General features: G+C 35.1%; 2 protein-coding genes across 3 annotated transcripts; both read right to left on the reverse strand.

Annotated features, from left to right (window-relative positions):
* Window positions 1-960: 960 nt before the first annotated feature.
* Window positions 961-5,517, reverse strand: LOC106068678 (uncharacterized). Its single transcript, XM_013228136.2, has 3 exons — window positions 5,269-5,517; window positions 2,789-2,840; window positions 961-2,011 (listed from the first exon to the last, which is right to left on the reverse strand). The coding sequence occupies exons 2-3, from the start codon at window positions 2,817-2,819 to the stop codon at window positions 1,074-1,076; spliced, it is 969 nt and encodes a 322-aa protein (XP_013083590.2). The 5' UTR covers window positions 2,820-2,840; window positions 5,269-5,517; the 3' UTR covers window positions 961-1,073.
* Window positions 5,518-6,504: 987 nt separating this feature from the next.
* On the reverse strand, window positions 6,505-13,808 carry LOC129922981 (uncharacterized). Of its 2 annotated transcripts, XM_056011463.1 has the most exons (4): window positions 13,357-13,649; window positions 13,071-13,161; window positions 11,071-11,135; window positions 6,505-9,742 (listed from the first exon to the last, which is right to left on the reverse strand). In XM_056011463.1, the coding sequence occupies exons 3-4, from the start codon at window positions 11,099-11,101 to the stop codon at window positions 8,793-8,795; spliced, it is 981 nt and encodes a 326-aa protein (XP_055867438.1). In that variant the 5' UTR covers window positions 11,102-11,135; window positions 13,071-13,161; window positions 13,357-13,649; the 3' UTR covers window positions 6,505-8,792. The 2 variants fall into 2 exon arrangements, with proteins under 2 accessions (XP_055867438.1, XP_055867439.1); XM_056011464.1 differs by lacking the exons at window positions 13,071-13,161; window positions 13,357-13,649 and adding an exon at window positions 13,743-13,808.
* Window positions 13,809-19,365: the final 5,557 nt, after the last annotated feature.

Consider the following 19,365-nt stretch of genomic DNA (forward strand, 5'->3'; position numbering starts at 1 on the left):
AATAAGATGACTTTTTGTTTTTCAAAATTGACATGCTCGTATGTATGTGATGTCCGGTTTGGGACTCGACTAATCAAAACATATTATAGGTTTGATAGCGTTAACAAGCTTTGCTATTTTGCTGGAGAACATTTGTTCAAAATAATTATTAAAATATTTTGTTTTGAAATACTTATATTAATATTCTAAATGAATCTTTACATTACAGAGTTTCACATTCCCAGATTTAATTAATACCTCTGAGATAATTTACATTTGGAGAGTTTCTGTTCTTGGTTAATCTTTTAAGCCAGAGGTAAAAGATAGTTATATCATATGCCCTTACCCTCTCCCAAATTTAAAGTGCAGAAAATTAGTTGTTAAACGATTGGAATTTTTTAAAAAAATTATATAAAAAGGCGATGCCTCCCTTAAGAAGCTGAAATCTTTTTTTTTTAATTATAATTTCTAGTAAGTAAAGTAAAAAATAAAGTTCCCCTTTTAAACATTGCGATCTATGGGGCAGATGATGTAAAGGCCAACTGATACTTTGGCCCGATTAACGAGAGTATTATGTGGCCAGCACGACGACCAACCACCTTTCCCTATCTAATGTCAGGTGCCCATTAGAGCTGGGTATACCCAGAGGCGCCCGAAAGTCCCGAAATTAAAAATCCCCCTCTTCACCAGGATTTGAACCGGGGTCCCCAATAACTAATGTATGATAGTTTTTAAAAAAGTAATTTTTACTCGCCTGGAGGAAATTGAAAAAAAAATGGATGGTAACAACACTTTAATTTTGAGTTATTATATTTATTGTTTTAATTTGTATATATTTACAATATATATATATGTACATGTATATGTGTGTGTGTGTGTTCGTGCGTGTGTATGTGTGAAAGCCAAGTGTTGGTGAATTAACTTTGAAACTTGGTTATGGCGACCTAGGTAGGCAGATTCTGAAAAGGCTGAACATTCTGCTATTAGTGATCAATTACTATTATTATTTTATGTTTTAGATTTTTTAAAAATAATAACAAAACTATTCCCTTTAATACAATGAAATCAACAAAAACTTTTGAGTTCAGAAAGTTCTATTTCGGGCACCAAGTAGTGCTGTAATTATAATCACCATTACTGCCACTGTGAACATACTCCGTAGTGAAACAGTCCATTCCATAGAGATAAACTGGGGCTCCACTACTTCCGGTACAGGTGCTAGCCTTGTAGTTTAAATGCCAGCCTCTGTCGAGATAAATCCGTTTCCCTACACGAGTTTCTAATTTATCAAAGGAAACACTTTTATCACGACCGTGAGGATGAGACACAATCACCACAATCCTATCTTTGTATTTTCTCTGTCTGGACTCCAATTTCTTATCATTCTTGTAGTTTACTCTGATGCGACTCCACAGAATATTAAACTGTTTGATTGTCTGGAGCAGTTGGGTGGCTAACGTTTGATTGCAGGTCACACACGACAGCACGCAGAGATCCCCCAACGCATTGGACCATATCGTTTTAACACCGTGAAACATTTGCTCCTTTTTGTCGCTACTATTGTAAATAATTTTAACTTCAGATTGTATTGCTTCCTCGGAATCATAGACCACGTGAGTCGCGGTAAACACATGTATGTTCCAGACATCACGCTTTTCAGTGTTAGCCTTCTTGCAATCTTTACAAGGGCATTTCATCTCATCGTTTTCGACCTTTACCACATCACATATTCGACCACTTCCAATGAGTCGACTTTTGCCTCCCCGATCTTTGTAGCCAGGGTATTCTGCTTCTGTCCCCATCCAATACTGTCTTCTCTTTGCACTGCAAAATTTTACAATTATTTTGACAGTCAGTTCTGCTATACATTGTATCAGATCGAACAGGTCTGGCTCCCGGTACACTTCTGGTAAATTCTCGAGACGGAGTCTGGTCACCAGAAAATATTTTGTGTGATCTTTATGGCAGTTATCAGGTAGTTCAACTTCACTGTTTACGTCATCTGCATTCGGAAAACCAGTTTCATGGGTCCCTGTCAAACAAACAATTATTTTTTTTTCAGTTAATTGGTGCGTATACTACAATTTTAATAAAACTTTGTGTAATGGAGAGTCTGTGTTAGTTTCCAAGGTAACAACGAAGAAACGTTAGTAGTTGTTTTTGGAGGTATAGACTGATGAAAAGAAGAGCTCCTCTAATGTACGCTAAAAGATGTCACGTGTTTGGACTTAGTTATTTTGTATCTACCCTTTAGTGACGATGTGTGATTCATATTTATTCTCGCAATTGTAGTACACCAGACAGAACACTCAATCATCTAGATTCTTATCAAGACAGCTTCTTATCTTATCAAACACATGTTACTTAAAAAAAAATGCACCCAAGCATCTAGGTTTTTATCAATACAGTACACCCAAGAATCTAGGTTTTTATCAAAACAATACACCCAAGCCTCTACGTTCTTATCAAGACAGTAAACCATAGCATCTAGGTTCTTATCAAGGTACTTTGGAGATACATTAACTACAACTCGCACACGCATCGTTAGAATAACTAATTTACTGTAACTTATCGCTCATCTTTTATCTTATATAATACAGACGTACTTCAAAAAAAGAAGATGATTACGTCCTTGGCGTCATGCACGTACATCGTTACATAACTAATTAAATTTAACTAATTGCAGATACACCCTCTACAGTAACTAATTTAATCTGATACCCCCCAGCGTTTGTTCTGCTTTAGGTCATTAAGCATAATATATATTATTAAAATAGAACAATAAAAATAAAATTTGTACTGGTCTTACCATAATCAAATTTTGTTTGGAACAGACCCATGAGTTCATTGTGTGGTCAGTACTGAAAAGAGAAAGAAAAAAACGTGAATTTGTTTATGCCAATCTCTCATTTTTTCACCCTCATTTTCTCATTTTCCCATCCCCCCCCCCTCTCTCTCTCTCTCTCTCTCCCTCACTTTCCATAGTTTTATTTGAAGCATTGCGTCATCTTCTCTGTAAATATCTGTCTAGATAATTTACCAGATGAGTACCGTAAACCAGACCTATTAGATCTGGGCGCATCCATTGCCTTCCGTGATAGAAGGAGCCATATACTATACTATACTTTACAAAACTACACTACACTACACTACACTACACTACACTACACTATACTATACTACACTACTCTACACTACACTACACTATACTATACTACACTACACTACTCTACACTACACTACACTATACTATACTACACTACACTACTCTACACTACACTACACTATACTATACTACACTACACTACTCTACACTACACTACACTATACTATACTACACTACACTACACTACACTACTCTACACTACACTACTCTACACTACACTACACTACACTACACTACTCTACACTACACTATACTACTCTACACTACACTACACTACACTACTCTACACTACACTACACTACACTACTCTACACTACACTACTCTACACTACACTACACTACACTACACTACTCTACACTACACTACACTACACTACACTACTCTACACTACACTACACTACTCTACACTACACTATACTACTCTACACTACACTACACTACACTACACTACACTACTCTACACTACACTACACTACACTACACTACACTACACTACTCTACTCTACACTACACTACACTACACTAGCACTACACTAGCACTACACTACACTACTCTACTCTACACTACACTACACTACACTACACTAGCACTACACTACACTACACTATACTATACTATACTATACTATAATTTAATACAATATTCTGTACTAGTTTCTTTCACCAAAGATGCATGCACTCCATCGGCAAAACTATTTATCTTATTTATCAACTTTTAAAAAAACATATTGAAAACAATATTAGAAAATCGGCTATTACAATAATAATAAAATTACTACAAATACGCTGTACTGGCTGTAGAAGTATAAATACTTATGATTTAAAACGATAGAACTTATGCAGTCAAATAGACTGCTTCTTTTTTTTTTTTAACTCATTTCAAATTGAGATTGGTATAATGTTGATTCAGTGGTCAATTGAAAAGTATTGCATTGTGGATACTGTCTCACGTTGTCGGGTTTCCAGTAAAATCCCAAATAATTAACTTATATTTAAATTCTATAATTCATTATAATTACATATAAAACATGTTTGATAATTCTTGGGCGAGCTACCATCATCTAACAAGAGCGTCCGAAGATGGCGGATAGATACAAGGGTTAGCCGTGGACCAACTGGTTCGCAGTCATGGAGGATGAGCTGAGGTATCGCAGTGGTTAGAATGTTCACTTAATTAAAACATTTTAAAAATCAAGGGAAATTATTACAAAAAGCAAGTATAGGGCGCTTAAACTCTAAACCCTGGTAGATGAAACTCGTTAGCTAGGGATAGCAGTTCATATAGGAGAGACAACTCCGAAATAAAACAACTGCTTTCTTGCAGATGAGATTGGATGATCAAAGGCTATGGGAGCACACCCAGAAAGAAAAGTAGACTGAAGCCGGAGTCAGTGGGCCTCCTGGCGCATAACACATTGTCACGCAACCTTATCTATAATAGAGAACGAAGAAGAAGAAGTTTGATAATTAACTTTCCAAATTAAATTTGAGACATACATGAAAGAAAGGGTATCAAAACAACTTACACTGACGCACGGTGATTGAGTGGTTAAGCGCATAGCTTCCGAATATGGGGTGAAAAATCCCGATGAAGACTGGCATTGTTTTTTTTATTTTGGGATCTCTGGGCGCCTCTGAGTCCACCTAGCTCTAATGGGTACCTGACATAAGTTGGTGAAAAGTAAAACCACATGACACCCTCGTTAACCGTGGGCCACAGAAACCAATGACCTTTATATCATCTCCCCTATAGATAGCGAGGTCTGAAAGGGGAACTTCACTGTAAACACCGGGGGAACAACCTTGTTAGGAAAACAGCTAATGATAAAGTACAGTTATCCCCCCTTTTAATCATTTATTTAAAAATATCTATACAGTACATGCCTTTGGATAAAAAAATGAAATACACTAAATCAAAAACATAATGCGTACAGAAATTAATCTATTTATTAGAGAATTGATAAGTTAAAAACCAATTAGTAGATTTTTACTTTAGATACAATTAGATATTAGTAATTGTCTACTCATCAACATGTACTGATGTAAACAAAAGCTACTGATTTTTTTTTAGACGCTAAGGAATAAACCTAGCTTTATGAATAACAAACAAATAAGTACATACCTGCGTAATCTTTACATTGACAGTTGAATTTTTAATGTTTTTGAAAAGGGAAACCAGTTTTTCCCTTGACTACAATTGTTCATAGTTCTCAATGACTTGAAAAAAAAAAAAACAAGATCAATGAGATCTATGTCGCAGGACCTTACATTTTACGTTTGAAATATGTAGCTACAAATGTAGGTCACTCCAATGAATGAAAATGCTTGCGGTTGTATCCTGCTTCTGTGTATCCAGTGGTCGCAACAACACATAAACACATGTGTAGCTGGTTTAAACGGAAGGTCAAGGACGTTGCATAGCTTCAATTAACGCGTTGACTCTATTTTCTTCCACGTCTCGTAGACTGCAAATGAAAACTCTTTTCATGTTCACTTCTAGTTGTATAGCTTTACCACTAGCGCTCTAGATCGATGTTAATGCACTGATAGCGCCTGCGTTTATAAATATAGACCGTAGACGTGGATCTCTATATAAATACATTTTTACCTTAAGCTTCTCAAGAGACATTTTTTCCCTTCGATTAAAGACATGTTACTAGGCGTATCACGTCGACAGCACAATGGCCAATATAATATGTATATCGACACTTGCCGTTCCTTTGAATACATAAACTTCTTGAAGAGGGGGGAACTGCTGGTTGGGGAACATCGTTCCGACCATAACTAATACCCTATTAATTTACCTCATCTCTATGAGATGATCCACATACAGAAGGAGGGTATAACGAGATATATCTAAGAAACTACATACCAACCAAAATAATATCCCCTATCAATACATTATCAGCCTTGAAAAACAAAACATACAATGTATACACCACATCGATTAAATACAAGGGTACGGCATTGAGTGTGTTACAAAAAATATGGACTTGTAAAGTTTGCTCCTGAGAATGCTGATCATGCCTTCAAAGCTTAATACTCTATTAAGAGGCCTGGAATTTACAGGGCCCAAAAACACCCTGAAGAAAATGTCTGCGATGGGTTCCTGTGTTTACATTATGCAATTTGTCTCCTGGGACTACTTATCTGAGCCTTCTTAAATAAAAATATGGTCGAAGAAGAATTGCATAGATTGGATGTATTTCCATTCTGAAAATATCAATTTCATCTTTAGAAGTTACTATTACGTATATATTGTGATTTAGATATGCAGAGCAGCTGTTAGACAAAAAAAAAAGATTAAAAAGTAATTGAAACAAAGAAAAGAACAATCAAAAACGTCATGAGATTTAGTTACTGTTTTATTAAATACCATCTAAACGCACAGTTCATATAACACTATCTCAACATAATATTAACATTTATTTATATCAATCTTGTGTATCAATCGAAATAACAGACGCTCATTACTTCAGTTATTCTTATGTTAAATATTATTTTAAAAAAACAAAGCAACAATGGATATTGGTGCAACAAATTTTGGGAAATGGGCTAAATATTCTTTTTTCTAGCCTTTTGGAATGTTACTTAAACCCTCAGAAAATCCACAGGAATACAAAAGAACATTATTAATACAATAATAATAGTTTATAAAGTGCTGTTAACAAACAAAATGTAGGCTCAAGGCGCTGTAATAACATTACAAACACAGAGAGCTCAAATGACAAACTATTCTAAAAAAACATTTTAAACAGGTAGGTCTTCTTCTTGAAAGTAGTGTAGCATGTTGTCTGTCTGAGATACAATAAATACAATATGGAATTGACAATGTTGTATAATATACATACTAATTTATGACTATGTACTTGCAACTTTAGGACTATCTTCCTCCCTCGCAAAGAACAATCTACAATATTCCAACTAAAAACAGGACACACACCTCTGTTAAATAACCATCTGAACAAAATAAACTCGACACAACTCCCGCTTTGTAGACACTGAGCCATCCTTATGAAACCGTAAACCATATCCTCTTTGAATGTCCCATCCACCTATACAAGTTCCTATCATTGACTCACACATTTGTCATAATTAACATAGTAAAAACAAAAAACCCAGACATTTGCGTCATTTCTTTTCTGTTTTAAGCGGCCCCCGAAAGGGGAAAAGACGCTATTAGTTTTGTGTGAAATGTTTGTCCGTCTGTTCGTCCGTCCCGTTTAGAGCTCGTAAACTAGAAAAGATAGTGAAAATCCGACATCACAATATTTTAGTCCATTCAAAGTTCTGACACAACGGCTACTTTTTTTCTTTTCTGAAAGCGAAAAATCTAATTTTTTAAATCACTTATGCAAGAATTTTTTTTCATAAAAATACACCACTTTTACAACAATTAACTATTAAACACTCTAACAATTGAGGCTATTTATTAGGAGATATAACCGTTTACCATATTTGTAACACATTTATGCAAAAGTTTGTAGATTTTTTGTCAAAAATTTTTGTTTTTATATTCGTATTGTTAAGATATGTAAGTTCTGTTATACTAAGTACTATATTTACACATGAACAAATGTTTACTATTTTTTTAAAGAGAAAAAAATCTATTTAGTATGCATTATAAGTTAGACATCACATATCCTTTGATCTGCTGGACCGCTGGGGCACAACACAAGATCTGTCAACCTTCTTTCTTCATTCATATCTGTCATTAGTCTTTGATATAATTTCATTCGGATGTTCTTTCTGACAATAATGAAGCCTGCCTGGGTGGTCCACTTCGGGGGCCGATTTTGAGTTTGTGTTTCCACACAAACTGTCTTTGTAACCTTGTTTTTTTTTTCCTTTTGAGTTGAAATTTCGTTCGTAAACTCGAGCTGCGCTGCAAAACATTTCATTGCAATGTCAGAAGTTACTGTTTGAAGAAATGAAAATTAACTAATTACGTTATGAGGATTCAAGTAAAATATTTGCGGTCATTTTCTTTTTGATTCATTTAGAAAAGATGCTATTTGTGGGTCTAGACCTATATATTTGTGTTTTTACCTCTTGCAGGCTAGCTTAAAAAATATTTTTTTGAAATCTTTTTTCCCTCAATGCTTTTAGGTAACATAAAAAAAATTCTTATATATATATATATTCCCAAGTGTTGTGGTTTTATTAAGTATATGTATAGTTATTTCTAGAACTATTGTGTAGGATAACCACCTTACAGTTCATTCTCCTCTTCAGCGTGCATTGAACGTTCATAAATCTTAAGAGACATTGAACGTATTTGTATTTCAATAATAATTCATAATTTTCATAGTTTTTTAATTAAAACTACATATACTAGACAAAAATGATATTTGATGTTTTGGGTTTTAGGCACATCGGCACAATAATCCATCAAGGGTTATTCCCCCTTCATAGCTAGAGCTAAATTTTATAAAGTCATAAAAAAACAAGGTCCATTCACAGCTCAGATGGTAAAAATGTATATTATTGAATAAAAATATGTTGTAAATGGTATATATTTACAATTACTTTGCCCTAACACTATAATGTCTTTAGGCTATATGACTTGTTATGTCTATATTACAGTATTGTCTTTGTTGTTTTTTCTGAGGAAAACAAAAGTTGATCTACGTTTTAAAAGGTCGCTTATTTCTCTTCAGGACTCCAAGTCGTGCTATAGTTCACATCAGAATTAGAACCACTGTGAACATACTCAGACTTGAACCAATCCATTCCGTACAGATACACTGGGGCACCACTGCTTCCAGAACACGTATTGGCCAGATAGTTAATATGCCAGCCGTTATCGCTTCCGATTTTTTTCCTTTCTTTACTATGCAATTGACCAAAGGAAACTTTTTTAGGTCCTCCGTGGGGGTGGGACACTATCACTACAATCCGGTCTTTATATTTCCTAGCATCATCTTCTAATGTTTTATCTCGTTTGTAGTTTTCTCTGATCCGCTTCCAGATTGATATGAGTCCTTTTAATGATTGGTCAAGCTCATCCGCCAGCTCTTTGTCACATGTGACACAAGATAACAGGCAGAGGTCACCTGTAATATTCGACCAAAGCACTTTGACCCCGTAGAAAGTTTTTCTTTTCCCTTCACTCGTGTCGTAAAATAATTTAAAGACTGACTTCTCCGCTTCGACTGAGTTGTATACCACGTGAGTGGCGCTGTAGACCCAGATGTGCCAGACAGCTCGCCTTTCAGAACCAGACATTGGTTCCTTACAATCTGAGCACGGACACGTGAGCTCATATTTTGTATCTTCATATACGTCACAGATTCGACCACTTCCGGTCAGGCACGTGTCACTCCCACGACAAATATAGCCCGGGTAGCTGGCTTCTGTCCCCTGCCAAAACTTTCTTCTTTCTAGACTGCTGTACATGACTGAGATTCGAACTGTTAACGACGCCAACGACTTGACCAGCTCTAACAAGTCTGGTTCTTGGTAGCCTTGAGGTAAAGAATCAAGAGTAAGACCTTTGACCTCCAAGTAGTTGGAGTGATTTTTCTGGCACTCGTTGTTTTGAATCTCTGCCTCAGCAACGTCATCGGATTTGAACACAGCCGTCTCGTGAGTACCTGAGAGACAAGAATTGACATATTGATATAAACTATCAATGTGTGAATAAGGAGATATAAATAGGTTATTGAGTGGATAGATGTAAGAAGTGGATATAATGGATTGTGGATAAATGTTAAAAATGGTAGCAGGAAGAAAGTGAAAGTTGGATAGAGAAATGGATGAATGTTGTTATAGGATGATTGGATTGAATGAGAGAGTGAGTGGGAGAGAGAGTGACAAGAGAGAGGAGATTATAGATTAGCAAGAGAGGATTATATTTTTTATTATAACAAAATTTTAATTTACTTTCTATGGTTTTAATATGTTCATATTTAGAACTTATGCAGAGTCAAGTACTTTATTACTGTAGGACTTTTTTTTATATGGTATCGTTCTGACACATTCATACTATAGACATATAGTGACACAGTGACACACATAATGCTTTATTTTTATATAAGAATAATTAGGTTTGCATTTTTTTTGTAATGGCACTTCCCATCTCTTGAAGATTTCCATTTTCGGAAACTTACTAATTTTTCCTCCAAAAATTGAAAAATTCTCTCCTCAATAGGAAGATAAAATTATACAAACTTGCTCAACTTAGAAAAAGTCACTGACTGAACAGAATGAGTTTCAAAAATTTAACACAATCTCAAAATAACGGTGAAGTTCATAGTGGCAAACGCTGCTTGGTTACGGCTTGGCTACCTTAACAAGGGGCTTGAGTTCGAATCATGACTCGAGCAGAGTTGAGCTTGCTGGGCGCCAAAGAGGGGCAGCACGGAAACCTTCTCCCCCCCCCCACCCCCCTCTCCAGTTCCACAAGAGATTGAACTATAGAACATAAAACATTGCTACATAAAAGCTTTTAATTAATTGTTTTTTTTTAAATATTAAAATCAAAGAAATCTGACTAATGAACATCCAACTCAATGACCCTCCCCATCTTTCGTCTTCCTCCAAAGTTTCCAGAAGACACAAACTGACCACCACTCTATCATGACATGATGACACGGTATTGAAATGTTTAAAAGTGGCAACATGTATTATAAGAAATAAATGGAAATTATTATGTGCAAATGTTAATAATTGGTAGCTAATTACTAGTTATGGATTCAATGAATGATATTGCGAGAACAAAACATCGCTATGAAGTGGCTATTGGTCAGAGAAAGTGTCTCTCAAACTTGGGGGTATGTCATTAACACAATAATAAAATAATTATCAAACAACGAGCAATAAAATTGTATCACATTTAAATTCAATTTGCATGCAAGGATTAAAAGACAAAATAAATAAATAATTGAATGAATAAAGTACAAACTTTAAAACAATAATTTACCATAATCGAATTTTGCTTGTCCGAGACCCATTATTACAAATTGTTAGCAGGAACAAAAGTCAATTCTAAAACAGACAGAAATGAAGAAAATGAAAGATACATGTATGTTTAGATACAAGGTTTTATGTTCTCATTCTTAACACTTTCTCTCTCTCTATTTCTCTCTCTCTCTCTCTTTTAAATGATTTATTCAGATTACACTTTATGTACACTAACACACAAGACAAACAGGTTAACGCATCCACGTCTACGTTTGAGCAGTCAAGGTTATGGAGAAGTTGTATATAGTTCATGATCATTTACACTGTTCATTGTAATATACCCGATGGAGTTCATCAATTATAAATTCATAGTCGCAGATATAGGAGCATTAGCGAGTGGTCAAAACAAGATCAGTTTTTGATGTTCATTACAAAGAGCGAAGACCCAAAATTGTTTATAATTAATGATTGTGTTGCTGCGTTTACCAGTTGACAGATCAGCCTGAAGTCCTATTGATCAGATGTTTTTTGTCCATTACTTAAAGCGGGCTTATCAACAATGTTTCTGGACATCACCTTGCGGACCTCCACAAGTGTACAGACCGGTACGGTTTCCAGATATTAACGTGTCGTCAACCCAAGACGTAGGCCAAATAGCATTGCCGTGAGTTCATGAGGAGCTTAGAGCACTATATAAATATATATTAAGATGAATGACATAATTGATTCAAAATAATTAATTACAATTTAACTCTGCATACGTTTTTCATTTTTATATTTTACTTGTTTGATGCCTTCCTGGAGAATTTCAATGTATGCCTTTGCATTCACATTACACAGCAATTCTTGTCTAGTTTTTTTTTTTTTTTAGTTTGAAGATATTGTTGTAGTTTGAAGTTATTGTTTTAGTTTGAAGTTATTGTTTTAGTATGAAGTTATTGTTTTAGTATGAAGTTATTGTTTTAGTTTGAAGTTATTGTTTTAGTATGAAGTTATTGTTTTAGTATGAAGTTATTGTTTTAGTTTGAAGTTATTGTTTTAGTATGAAGTTATTGTTTTAGTTTGAAGTTATTGTTTTAGTTTGAAGTTATTGTTTTAGTTTGAAGTTATTGTTTTAGTATGAAGTTTTTGTTTTAGTATGAAGTTATTGTTTTAGTTTGAAGCATTATCTCGCGTTGTTGGCATTTTCCATGTGACGACTAAAATTAACACCCGGGACTCTAAAACCTTGTGTATTTGTTTCGAATTAACAGTTCAACATTGTGTAAAGCGTTGAATTTCGTCCGCTTTATTTACAACCGACGTTGAAGTTTAGGAAGAGCGTTGATCTGCTTAGGGAAAAGTCCTCAAGTCTAATACTGTGTGAAAACAAAACTGGTACCTGGTGTCTTCTAGAACAGGGTTTCCCAAACTTTTTCCTTAAAGGAACACTTCGCACATTCTTGGTATTTAACGTATCTCTATGCTTATCTTTTAGAGATTAATTCAAGTGGTTGCCTACTAGTTAATTATTCCAGTATCTCGCGAAACACCTATTCAGGCTACATGAAAAACTAAGGGTCCGTGTAACACAGTTTGGGAAACACTATTCTAGAGATATAGACATGTAGTTAAATTCATAGGCAGTAAAACAACACAATTAACTGTTTATTGGATCTAGAACTGGAATAGTTATAACTCTGGCAATAATGACTTTTTGCATTGTGTGCTCTGCATACATTACTGATTACTCATCTTAATAAATTTAGAGCTTACAATTCTCAATCTTCAATTCAGGCGTTGATAATGAAAGCAAATAACTTTTTGAAAACATTGCACTTTATACCTGCTAAATTTTTACATAATATATGCACATTGCTATACAAATTAAATAGCATTTAGTTCAAGTCTCTACCATTAACATCAACAGTAGATGTAGATTGATATAGTCGCCCTATAAACGAGGATACTCAAATCAATGGATTATTTCTTTTACTAGCTAGATCAATATCATAGAACGTAAGTCATTATTGAACTTACCAAATCTAGTGCAACCAACATTGTGTCAACGTGTGTAATGATCTAGAATAGGTCTAGGTCTATAGGTAAATGTCCCAGTTGTGACGGTGACCTGGATTATATATATATATATATATATATATATATATATATATATATATATATATATATATATATATATATATATATATATTAACTAGATCTTGATCTTTTCATTTTTTATTTACATTTAGAAAATGTTTGTAGCGCACACAATTTCACAATTTTTAGTTTCCCTTAAGGTATAGATCTACACATGAATACAAACTCAGATATCACCACATTCAAATGAACTCCTGGACAATATTAATATATCATATGGCAGCCTGGCCGTGTGATATAATCAAAACACTGGAATCTCTTTCGAATGGTCTCGATGGTCCCTGGTTCATACCCTGACCGCTGTTATTCTCGTCGTCCGGCAGGAGACCTGGACTAGAATGTAGATATCTATTTTATCTTTAATACTGAAGAAACATCAGAAACATGTAAACATTCCACAAACACAGTTACACATAATGATACACAACTGTGTAGTATTTCATTCTACTCTCCTGTTGACAAAAGCATGAAGGTTTTTTGCAGTGGTTTCCCTTGAGCCTTTGACCTACTTCACTGCACACCTCGTAATGTAAACTGAAAATTGATACTCACCTGTTCGATATTGCTCATTCTTGAATATTCTTGATTAAATTAAATAAAAAAGTAATCTATGGTATACTTTTTACATAATTATAGCAAAGATTAAAAAAAAGAACAAACTTATTAGTCTATGTAAGAGAATTATTGATTAAAGAATAAAGTTTCATGGATTTGATACATTATATATTAGCTAAATTAGCTCTATATGCTTAGAGCACCCGGCTGAAGGCGGCCTCAGAACGAGACAGCTGGTGTTCACTTACAAAGGCCGCGGGATACACATTAGAGATTAAAAGACAATCCGCTGCTGATGACAGACGTAGACGGCGAAAAGAAAATCTAAATCGATCACTGGCGTACAATGATTATGCCTGCGCTGGATGAGTTCGCAGCTGGGGCTGAGTAGCCAAGGGAAATACTGCATCTCTCATTAATCTTCGGACTCGAAGACAAGCCTTATCATTATGATATGAATGCAGTTAGAGATGGTAAATATGAACTTCCAAGAAGTTAATGCAATATCAACATGTTTTAAAGTTTAAATATAATTATCGAGATGTATGTAAAACAGTGGCGGATTCGCGATAGCGCGGATTGTGCCACACTTCCTGGGCACATCCATTAAAGGAGCCTCCATAAAAAACAAAAACATACAACAAAAAAATATGCATATAATATCATTAGATATAATATTGAGAATGATAAGTATACACATATATATATATATATATATATATATATATATATATATATATATATATATATATATATAGAGAGAGAGAGAGAGAGAGAGAGAGAGAGAGAGAGAGAGAGAGAGAGAGAGAGAGAGATACGTTCATTCAGATAAAAGAAAGTTATTATAATAAAAAAAAAAGATTAATATTCTGTGTCCTGGAAAGATCTTCTTTTTTCTAAGACAAGATTTATACATTTTGTTCTGTCTGATACAAATCTTGTACTCAGTATTTCTTCCACTTACCATTTTCGGATAGAGTTGAAACTTTACACAATCATTCATGGTCAAAGATAAATTGTAACCATTTATTTTCATTAATATGTGATCATTAGTTATTTGTTTTTTATAGAGAAGATTTTGAAATATTAGTTTGGAAAATACTATTCTAATAGGAAACTTTATCCTTAGAGTAATCAACCCAGTAGGTCTACTTTGCTTTTTTTTTTTTTTTTTAGAGAGAGATTAATTTACGTGGTGGCCTACTATTTAATTATTCCAGTAGATTGTGGAACACACATTCAGGCCTCGCGGCAGGGGCGTAACTAGGCATTTGGGGGCCCGGGGGGATTGACCTCTTTGGCGGCCCCTTGTATTTTGACATTCGACATATGACATGAGATAATGTACGCAAATATATATAAGCCCAAAATCAAATTGGTTCAGTATATCAGTAAACTGAACAAAAAGTAATCAAGAGTCTTTTAATGAATAATACCGTTGTTTATTAGTTAAATAATGCACAAGTGACAACTCTCAATTGATATCGCTTCACGTCGTGCATTCTGTGCAGCAAAGACATCTATAACAACATCTACATCGATACTTTCTAGTATTTGTGACTTCACTGACATTAAAGCCATGATAAGCTTTTCTGGCATCATTGTGCTCCTGAGATAGATTTTGATGAACTTGAGCTTTGAGAATGATCTCTCACATGACGTAATGGAAGTGGCCTGAGTTAGCCGGTATTCGGAGGAGGTTGCAAAGTTTGAGCACACGTAATTCCCATATGAAGCCTGTTTCCTCAATATGTCTATTGGAGATTGTATTACTGGTTTGTTGATGAAAAGTGCTCGTGCATCAATGGCATCATTGAAAAAGCGATTTTCCATTTATTTCATCATACAAACAACAAAAGTAGCACAGTTTGTCATAAGCAAGTCTTCATCTAACAGGTGTCTTGGTTCAAGAAGAAACCCAAAGGCATCCATTTTCTTTCCAGCCTTTGGAATCTGCCCTTCATCTCCATATGAAATCTGTCCAGCACTTCTGTCGCAACACGTTTGAATTGCAGTTCTATTGACAGTCCTACATTAGAACTCAACTTCCCATCAAGACTTTTCTTTCTTCTGGTTGTTTTGATTACAGGGAATCCATAGTATTCACTACCTTCTTTTGCTTTTTCGATGGATTGGGTTTTTGTCAGTTTCTCATCATTTTGCAGAAAGCATGAAAGGGTACTAATTTCTTTAGCAGCTTCCCGTATATGCAGTCCAGACTTTTGTAGTTTCTTCTGAACTATATTAATTGGGCACAGGAGCTTTGACCAGAATTCAAGATAGGCAAAAAATTCTTAATTTTCCCATGCATGAAGAAGATTCTGTTCTAATATTATATGGTATTACGTCATTGTTGGTTGTTTATGTTTTGTGCAAAAGCAAAAGGATTCAGAGCATACAAAAGTGGGAAAGATCCATATCTCGTTATGCTCGAGTATAGAAATACTCCGATAAGTGGACTGCCGTATTCACCATCACAACTGATGACGAGTAGAAGACTCAGGGAATCATTCCAACTGATCCCAAACTATTGAAACCATCGGTAGCTGAAAATGCAGAGACATTACTCAACGAACGACAGATGAAAAGCAAAGTGAAATACGATGCAAAAGCAAGACTACCTAAAGATTATTCTGTAGGAGAGTTCGTCTAGGTCAAACATGGCAGAAAGCAGTTGTCATAAAAAAAACACTCAGCACCCAGATCTTACATCATAAAGACAAACGATGGAAAAACATAAGAAGAAAACGCTGAAGACATCTCTGGGTACTATGATACCGATGAAGACAATGAACTGCAAACTGTTGGAACAAACGAAACAGACAGTTATAGACCAACGTCTAGAGAACTTGTTGTGCCAGTCAAGACGATCAGAAGTGGACGAATTGTTAAAGTTTCTAGTAGACAGGGCCGGCCTTAGGCCACTGCAGCCTATGCGGTCGCAGTGGGACCCGCGCTTTGATAGGCCCCGCGCTGATTCTAAGTATTAAATTAAACCATTATAACGTAAATAAATTAACAGGGTTTTCGCGACATCCTGATTTTCCAGGGCCTCCAGGAAATCTCATGAAAAGGCAAAATATGCGATAAAGTCCTGAACTTTTTTTGAATTTATTCAGATCTCCTGAAGAATATACCAAATTGACATTTTGGGGTGCCAATAAATAAAAAGTGGCATTGCGAGCTTTCATTTGATAAAAATTTATTGCAAAGACGAAAGTAGGCCTATTTTCAAATAAAAAAAAATAATTTTGACATTATGCTTATCCCTACCCAGACTAGGCCCCGCGCGATCCGTTTTGCATAGGGCCCCGCAAATGCTAGGGCCGGCCCTGCTAGTAGATATCACTCTTAAGAACTTTAAAAGGAAGGGTGTGATAATAACTTCAAAAGGAATGATGTGCTAATACTATATGATATTACGTCATTGTTTGTTGTTTATGTTTTGTGCGAAAGTAAAAGGATTAGATGGAAATAAAAAGGGAGTTTCCATTGAATGGAGGAAAGATGAATAAAGGGGTAATAACTCGAGTGTGAAGTTTAATTCTGAAATTATAGACGCCAAACCCGAATAATGGACTATTTTAGCATTATTAAGAATAACTTTTAGATCTGTTATACTCGATTCTGTACATTTTGCTTCAATGTTAATTAGTGTAGCCACAAAATACTCGCCATTTAGATCTATTCGCAGTATATCATGCAGTATATCATGCAGTTTTATTCGTGGCAACAATGTTTAAAATGTAAAACTAACTTTAAAAAAAACTTTGATCTCCATGGGAAAAAATATGTTTAAAATGTCAACAAAGTCAACGTACTGATAGACCTAGATCTAGGTTTAGTCTTTGTGATAAATTTAATCTATAAATGTTGAAAAAAAAAGACACCTGTTGACACTATTTGTCAATTAAATATATTAATTTATGTATTTACAAATTTATTTTGGACACCCATTTGGGGGCCCCACCGGTGGGATTTTAAAATTCTCCCCCCCCCTCCACCCCCCCTTAGTTACGCCACTGCCTCGCGGAGCACAGTTTGGGAAACATTGTCTTGTTAATTGATTAATTTGTTTTCTCCCACACCCATAGTCATATCAAGTTGAAACTTTAAACAACGATTTATTGTATTAACAAAACACGAGGGAAAAAAACAAAACCAATTAATCAATTAATTATTGGTAATAAAGTTTATTTTATTTTGTTATATATCAAATAATGGAAATAACCTCTACCTCTGTGTGTCTGTGCGGACTCATCAGAGTATTAGCGAGGTATTTCCCTTAGATATTTTTTAATTGTTTAAAAAATGGTTTGCTTGTTTTGTTTTTTTAATAGGAATGAAAGTCTTAGACTTCTTTTCCACCGTGGACCGCATTTGATGTAAAGAGTGGTATTGTTCAGCGCAAGCTTATTAAGCTCTTAAAAATTCTCTGAGCAGGATTGAGGCAATACAGTAAAACACAACTATTGTGTTTTTTTTTTAATGGAGATAATTACAACCTATGAGTGTCCATGTGTTAATCATTAAACTGTGCTAAGTTGTATATATATATATTTTTTTCCGGCTGATTCAGGCAATCATGACTATGCTCTTATGACGCTAAAGAAGAAAGCGTGTATACAAAAGGTCGTACTTAGAAGTCATTAGCTGGGCTTTTTAATACAAAATACTGGACCATGCAAAGCTCACTGGAAAGAATCGTTGCAACAATAAATCACTACAAGAACTAAATAGAATCAGAGATTGTCAACCTTTAGAAAGGAGGAAATGATTTAGAAAAAATTACATTGTTTATGTTTCTTTCTTCTTCCTACTACCAAAAGTCTAGTTCCTATTTTACACCTTGCGATCTATAGGACAGATAATGTGTGTCTGTGGCCCACGATTAACGAGCAGGGTGTCATATGACCAACACAACACCCAACCACCTATACTTTCCCCAATTTAAGTCAGGTACCCATTAGAGTTGGGTGGACTCAGAGGCGCCCAAAATATCCAGAAATTAAAAATCTCAGAATTCACAACAAATGTTTGGTTAAAGCAAACAGCGCCTTTGGTCATAGTAAGTCTGGAGTAGGTCGGAATAGGGTTTCTCCGGCTACCAAAAAAAAAAAATCAATGTCAATAACATGTGACAACACTCTTGTAGGCCAATGTATGGCATGTGGGTTCTCTGTCTAAGGCGTCCATCAAAGGTGTATAAGCTCCGTAATGAGCAAGATTTGACAAGACTACTTTTTAAATAAAAGTTCTCCTTCAAGCCGATTTGAACATTATAGAGTAATTCATTACCGTTCAATATATGCGATAGGTCATACATCTCCTGTATGGGGATGACCGCATGACAAGGGCGATCTTTTTTTTTTTTTTTTGCCGACCTTAAAGTGGTTGTAACATACGCACCTCCCCATAAAAGCTATAATGATTAAGTCAATCGACGTAACAAAGTTACCTCCAAGGAAACGCTATAATGATCAACTCAGTCGACGTAACATAGGCACCTCACCAGAAACACTATAAGGATCAACTCAGTCGACGTAACATAGGCACCTCACCAGAAACACTATAAGGATCAACTCAGTCGACTTAACATAGGCACCTCACCAGAAACACT

This window comes from Biomphalaria glabrata, chromosome 14, assembly GCF_947242115.1.
Source record: "Biomphalaria glabrata chromosome 14, xgBioGlab47.1, whole genome shotgun sequence".
NCBI lineage: Eukaryota > Metazoa > Mollusca > Gastropoda > Planorbidae > Biomphalaria > Biomphalaria glabrata.

What these genes read in the sequence shown, in the direction of transcription:
- LOC106068678 (XM_013228136.2), bottom strand. Translation starts at nt 2,819, where the DNA reads ATGGGTCTGTTCCAAACAAAATTTGATTATG. An exon ending in CCAAACAAAATTTGATTATG is followed by an intron (nt 2,012 to 2,788) that starts GTAAGACCAGTA and finishes TTTGTTTGACAG; the next exon opens with GGACCCATGAAACTGGTTTT.
- LOC129922981 (XM_056011464.1), bottom strand. Translation starts at nt 11,101, where the DNA reads ATGGGTCTCGGACAAGCAAAATTCGATTATG. An exon ending in ACAAGCAAAATTCGATTATG is followed by an intron (nt 9,743 to 11,070) that starts GTAAATTATTGT and finishes CTTGTCTCTCAG; the next exon opens with GTACTCACGAGACGGCTGTG.